Genomic DNA, 6,870 nt, shown 5'->3' on the forward strand with positions numbered 1-6,870 from the left:
TCACTAATCCTGACGTACACCAAAGAAAACATGTGTACGTCAGGTGCATACGCAACGCCAAGACCCGACCCCACAAGAAAATAGAACGAACCGGAAATCCAATGCGAATAAACGATACCGATACAGAAACAATAAAAAAAGAACGCTACAACTGAATCCAGCAAATCAACATGAAAACACTACTAAAACAATGATAATCATAGAATCCATAAATCAAACGGGTAACGAGACTCATGCAGCTTAGCGATTCAGAAATCATCCAAGTCACCAAGGGCATACACTAGAGGAATTAATACTTAAAAATCTACAACCCGAGACGTAGTACGTCGAGCGAATAATCAATGACAAGGAAAAACCTCATTGTATATAACCATATGTCTCGAATTGTAATAATTAAATATATGACACCGATCTATGTATGAAAAGAAGTACAACAAGGCCTACATCTCACAAGAATCACTACTTAGCCAAGAATCGAGGGTCATGTAACTAACTATATCTCATCAAACTCATCTCAATCATGAATCAACAACTCTCAATATCCCTGCTCCTCAGAACCCACCCCAGGCCGAAACAAGACCATGGCGGCGAGCCTGGAAAACAATCAATATCTCGATAACACGCACACCTCAGACTAGCCCAGGGCCGAAACAAGACACTGGCGCGAAGCCTGAAAACATCAAATAATCTCGATTAATACCACACCTCAGACCCACCCCAGGCCGAACAAGACCATGCGCGCGAGCCTTGCGAAAATAATCACAATCGACAATATTTCACAACTCCTCGGACCGCCCCGGTGCTACACAATACAAAAGAGGAGAAAGAATACACAGCGGCGAGGCCCGGAATATACATCAACAATCACAACACACTCACATGGACAACAAGACTTCTCATCCAATTCTCGTAATTCCAGGTCAATCTACACACGGCGATTTCTAGATCGTAACTGTTGTCCATACAGTCACATATAGTCATGTACTTCTCAACGAATACTTAACATGGAATAATAAATGCAGTTACGCTAAGTGTCAATGTCATAAGTGTGAACAGGGATCGTGATCACATGCAACGAAAACATACGCAGAGTTAAACTACCATTAACAATACAAGATGGAACTACCAATTAACAAATATTTTGCACACGAAAATCAAAATCTCAGTTATTATATCAGAATAATTTTCTTTAAAATTATCTACTCATTATAAAATCTAAAATAATTTACTTTTTCTCAAACAAATTTTTTTTAATATTATAAATTCTCTAAAATAAATCCATTACTAAAATTAAATTCTCTTTAACTATTATAATTATTCCGAAAATACTATTTATCACATATCGTATTATTATAAACGCAATTATTTCACACCAAACAACCCACGCAGATAATACGTCAAATTAAACTACGTGCAAAATAATTCAATAAATAAATGTAAATATTCAAACCACAAAACAGGAGGCGGGATCTTGGCCTCGGGGTTTCGTCGACGGATCGACGACTGACGGCGAAGGCAGGCGGCGAGCTCGGCTGCGCGTCGGGCGCGAACGGACGAGGTTGGCGTCACTAGTTGTGCGGGAGGAGAGCGCGCAGCGGCTTGAGGTGGGTTCCGGATCTGAGAAGGGCTACGGGGTTGGGGTCTGGCTCGGCTGCATGTTGGCGTGGGGCGACGGGACGCAGGGGGGCCTGCAGTTAATCACCGGCGAGACGACGACGGGCTCAGACGGAGACTGCGGGTTCGGTACGGATCTGGTGGGGCTTGCTGGTCGTGGTAGTGGAGGGAGCTCGATGGGGATGGAAGAGGGGTGGTTCAGGTAGCTTAGGGCGACGAGGGGACGGAGAGGAGGTGCTGGCGGTTGCGGGGAGGAGAGGCGGTTGCGGTTCGTCGAGGTGAAGGGGAGGGCGGCGTCCGGCGGTGGTCGGGGGTTGGCGGCGTCGAGTTGGGAAAGACGAGAGGAGAGAAACAATAGGGGCGGCGGCTGTCGTGAATAGGAAAACGAAAACGAAAACGAAAATAAAAAGTTTATATATATATATATAGAGAGAGAGAGAGGTGTTTGGGTTAGGGTTTTAAAAATTAAAATAATTAATTATGGGTATTTAAAAATTAAACTAATTACATAATAATTATCTATAATTAAAAATGTACATGTTGTACTAATACAACAGTTGATACGAAATAGTTGAAATATACTCATATTGTATAATTAAACAAGAATACTTAATAATAAAAATATTTTTACTTACATTTAAAATCAAATAATTATGGGATAATTATCTATACAGTAAAACGTACAAGTTATACTAATACGACAAATAATATGTAACAATAGAAATAATACAATAAATTATACCAAAAACACGTAATTAATAATACTATGTATTATGTGAAATAATTCATAATAATATTAATAGTACAATATATTATTTAAAATAATATGTATTAGTGCCGATAACATAACAAATAAATTCCAAAACTTTTTACCGTACAAAATTAAATTTTAAAAAATATTAAAATCATTTAAATAAATATATAATCAGATTTTTAAATCATAGAGAATTATAAAAAATCAAGAAAAATACAAATACTCTTTTTAAAAATAATAATTAAATATTTTAAAATACCAAAAAAATTATTTTAACTAGTATCAAAATTCACGGTCCTTACAGAACGTGTGGGGGTCTACCACGTGATTGAAGCCAAAAAGAAGGAAACGCGGAAACATAAGTGGGACGTGGCCAACCCACGTGAAGTGAGCGTGCTGTGATGCAAACCGTGTGAAGAAAACAAAAGGCCCACCCGACTTTATCTCATAGCTATATATAGCTACTAACCTAGGTTTTCGTTACAGCAAGTTGGGGTTTCTTTTGCGGCTGCAAATTTTGGGAAAAGCAAGGAGCAAAGGCTGTACAATTGCGGCTACGGTGTGGGCAGAAGCAAACGCAAAGAAGAAGAAAAATCGGCTGTTTTTCTTCCGTGGCTGCGGCTTTATGCAATGATTTGATTTTATTTGGCAGTAGTGATTGTGTGCAGTCTTCTTGTGCTTTTGTAGAGAGAATATTTGTAAGAGGGATTTGAGAGTTTGTTTGTGAGGGTTTAGATTGTGAGATTGTAAACCTAGTTGTATCTCTCCCTCTATTAGTAGATCTCCCCCTCCTTGCCCCGTGGACGTAGGCAGTTTGCCGAACCACGTAAAAGTTGTGTTCTTGCTGTGATTTGTAATAGCTTGTAGGATCCCTCGACAGGTCAGTCCTAGAACTGATGAGAGGAAGAGCCGATATCTCACTTGGTTGAGATATCCGCTTCAGATTCTTGTTTCCTTGGTGAGACGGGAATTCTTATCGATCTAATCTCTCTTGTTGTGCTGCCGAAGTGCTGCCGAAATTTCCGCTGCGCACAACATAGGTGACAATATAGTGAGAAGAACATATGTTGATGAAGACATGACTTCGACCAGAATAGTCATAGGATATCCGGGGGAGAAAAGATAATTTCAAAACAATAGGGTGTCATTCTTTTATGTACGTTCTAGCAGGAGCACCTGCGTAGATTTATCCTTTTTCAAGTCCGCTTTATGAATCATGATTGGGATTTGGGATTTGAATTAGGATTGCTCGGATACCATCTTAAAGTATTTGTTAACATACCAAAACTTTGAAGTTGTGATGAGTTGAGGATTATATTTTATCTTCTCACAGATGTTCTACTAATTAACTGATCTCAAGATGAACTTATTATGTGAAAGTATGACTTTGAAAATGAAGAACTAAAAATTAAATTTGCTACAAATTTGACTCACCTACCCCCTTCACTATTCCACCAACCCCAAAAAAATACTATTCCACCAACCCTTGAAGGCTATAAATAGAGGGGAATTTAAGTGCATCGAGACAGTGAGAGTTTTAGAGAAGAGAGAGATAGAAAGATGTAATTTCTTTCTTTGTGTGATTCTCTAGTGAGATTAGAGAGTGATCTCTCTTTGTAATCTTCTCTTTTATGATTAGTGAAGTTCTTTGATGTTCTCGCCCGTGGACGTAGGTCATACTGACCGAACCATGTTAAATCCTTGTGTGCTGTTCTCTTTGTCTTCACTGTGTTTATTCAATGTTGTTATTCTCCACTCTTGTATAGACATCTTCTGTGTCTGTGAAGCCCCCCGCTGCAACATATTACCTATTTTGTGATTCTCTTATCTCTTTCATTTAGTGGGCAAGTAATTATGAAAATACAAAAATACATGTTATTTTGAACTGTTTCTTAAGAAATCTCATTGTGAAGTGCCTGATTCACTGTAGACTCTTGAAATCATAATCCAAATCTTCTGTCCGGCTTTATGGTGCATTCTCAATCAAGATCACCATCCAAGAGAAAAGAAGAGCAATAATAACTAATTTGATTCTGTACGCTCCTTTGATGTATTTAATACTATATTTAGTAATATGTGTGTGTGTCATTTCTCAAAAAAATAATAAACCTAAAATTATGAAAAATACACATCACATGACCATTTTATGTTTTTATTTTATCTTGTTTAAGATTTCTATTGGTGGAAATATACTCCTTACGTACGTAGCACATCATTTTGTAGTTCCTGGAGGAATATTCTCCAACGGCACTTTTAACTGGGGGTTTAAAAATATGATATCCCTCGAAGCATTCAAGCGTGATTATTCTGGATACCTTTTGAACGACAACTGCAATTTTGAAGTCGAGTTCTTAAAATTCCATGCTCGCAATGTAGATTGCAACCGCATGTATGAATGCTTGTCCGTGCAGAAAAAACCTACGTCTGGCTCATATACATTGAAGATTGACAGACTTTCAAACCGACATGAGCCAGGAATTTGCTCTGACATTTTTGACATAGGTGGTTACACATGGTATGTATTCCTAATTTATATATGTCTTGTATACATAAGCCTAAATCATGGCAGTTAATTATTTTTCCAGATCGAGCTCGCGTACTTAATTAAAGAGTCTTTCATAGTGGATTAATTAAGCTTCTTTAAACCTAATGATTTTATTGCATTCTCATTGCTGATGCATCCTATATTAGGAAACTGGATGTTTACCATGATGGAGCAAAGACGAAGAAATGTCTTGATGTATATTTGAAATTGGCCAAGACTTCCAAGTTGTCAGTCAAATTAGAGGTATACGCCAACGTCAGCTTGTGCCTTCAAGACAAAGTCGAACTTAGTCAAGTGAAGTTTACAGCTGGTATTTTGAGCTACCCATCTTCTCTCTTTCTTTCTTTTTGTTCGTTTCTGATTTCTCTCCCATAAAATATTCAGATTGGGAATGCATATATATAGGAAGATGCTCATCATTTGTAATTTGGTAGAATGATAAACTGACATCTGGTTTCTTAATTTGTTTCTGCAGACAAGAAAAGGTTCGGTTATGAGGATCCTTGGCGTTGGGAGTTCCCTCTTGTTAAGTTCGAAGACCCATCAAAGGGGTTCCTTCTGAAAAATGCTTGCGTCATTGAAGTATCAATCGTCGTTCTTGGATCAAGCACCCTGCATTGAGAAATTATTACATCTAATTAATATTCTATTTACTATTGATTATATTATCATTGTTTGGATTACTATAGTAATGGGAACTTTTTTCTTGATTTTTATAGCAGTGGAAACTTATCATCAATTATACAAATTTGAACATTAGATATTATGATTATGCTATTTTTTTTTCTTTATATTTGCCTTTGGTATGTTGTGATCAAAAGGATGATACAGGTTGAAAGTGTCTTTCATGAATATGCAGTTTAGTGAGAAGTCGTTTTCTACGGTTAGATCGAGCAGGAGTATTATTTAATAGGCTACTGTTGTTGATTTTTTTTCCTTTTCCTTCTCCGATCTGTGTAGATATATATCCTCGTGGGTATATTGTGTTCCTCAGTTGTAATTTTCGGTGGTCTTTATTAATTTGTATTAATTATAATTATAAATCATTTATTAATTTAAGTTGTAGTCCTTATTTGCTTGAAATTTCTTAGTTCACGCGTCCGTGCATACGAGCTACCTGAGGAAACTATAGGATAAACTGAAAAGCTGATTTGCAACTGACACACGGCAATAAATGATGAATTTTGATCCCCCCCCCCTCCCCCCCTTTGAAGTTCTGCGCCACCTCTTCTTTGTATGGATTAGAAGTGAGGATGGCTTTACAGAATTTAAATTGTATAGTTACTGTTGCAGCAGGGGGTTTCACAGACACTAAAGATGTCTATACAAGAGTGGATAACAACACTGAATAAACACAATGAAGACAAATAGAACAACACACAAGGATTTAACGTGGTTTGGTCAGTATGACCTACGTTCATGGGCGAGAACAACATAGAACTTCACTAATCACAAAAGAGAAGATTACATAGAGGAGATCACTCTCTAACCAAAAAATTGTTGGATAATAATGCCCCAAATATATAGTTTTGATGATAACAATTTACGTATTATGCACTAACATATCTATGCAGCTATTTACATCATATGCGATCTAGATATGAGAATAAAGTGCAGAATGAGTTCAAGGCAACATGGAGCAAAGAAGAAGAAATGAAATATGTCAATATATATATATATATATATATATATATGTGTGTGTGTGTGTGTGTGTGTGTGTGTGTGTGTACACACATATATATATACACACACACACACTTTTTTTGGGTGGAAATATACTCATTCCATAGTGCATTTTGATGTAGCCAAAGGCCTATTCACGAATAATGGTATTAACTGGGGATTTGATGGTATCATATCCCTTGAAATTTTCAAGAATTCAGCTTTTGGATCCCTTGTGAATGACAACTGCAATTTCGATGTCAAGTTTTTAAAATTCCATGCTCTCACATGCAGT

General features: G+C 37.2%; 2 protein-coding genes across 2 annotated transcripts in view; one reads left to right on the forward strand and one right to left on the reverse strand.

Moving 5' to 3' along the window:
* Positions 1-981, reverse strand: part of LOC109820932 (MATH domain-containing protein At5g43560-like) — an 11,029-nt gene extending 10,048 nt beyond the window's left edge. Inside the window, exon 1 of the mRNA XM_020387129.1 lies at positions 880-981. Within this exon, the coding sequence (XP_020242718.1) occupies positions 880-981 (102 nt within the window). The remainder of the gene's footprint in view (positions 1-879) is intronic.
* Positions 4,642-5,583, forward strand: LOC109820933 (ubiquitin carboxyl-terminal hydrolase 12-like). The gene is made up of 3 exons (XM_020387130.1): positions 4,642-4,883; positions 5,060-5,223; positions 5,389-5,583. Exons 1-3 carry the CDS (start codon positions 4,642-4,644, stop codon positions 5,532-5,534), a joined length of 552 nt encoding a protein of 183 aa, XP_020242719.1. The 3' UTR covers positions 5,535-5,583.

The sequence above is a fragment of the Asparagus officinalis genome, chromosome 8 (assembly GCF_001876935.1).
Source record: "Asparagus officinalis chromosome 8, Aspof.V1, whole genome shotgun sequence".
In the NCBI taxonomy this organism is placed as follows: Eukaryota; Viridiplantae; Streptophyta; class Magnoliopsida; order Asparagales; family Asparagaceae; genus Asparagus; species Asparagus officinalis.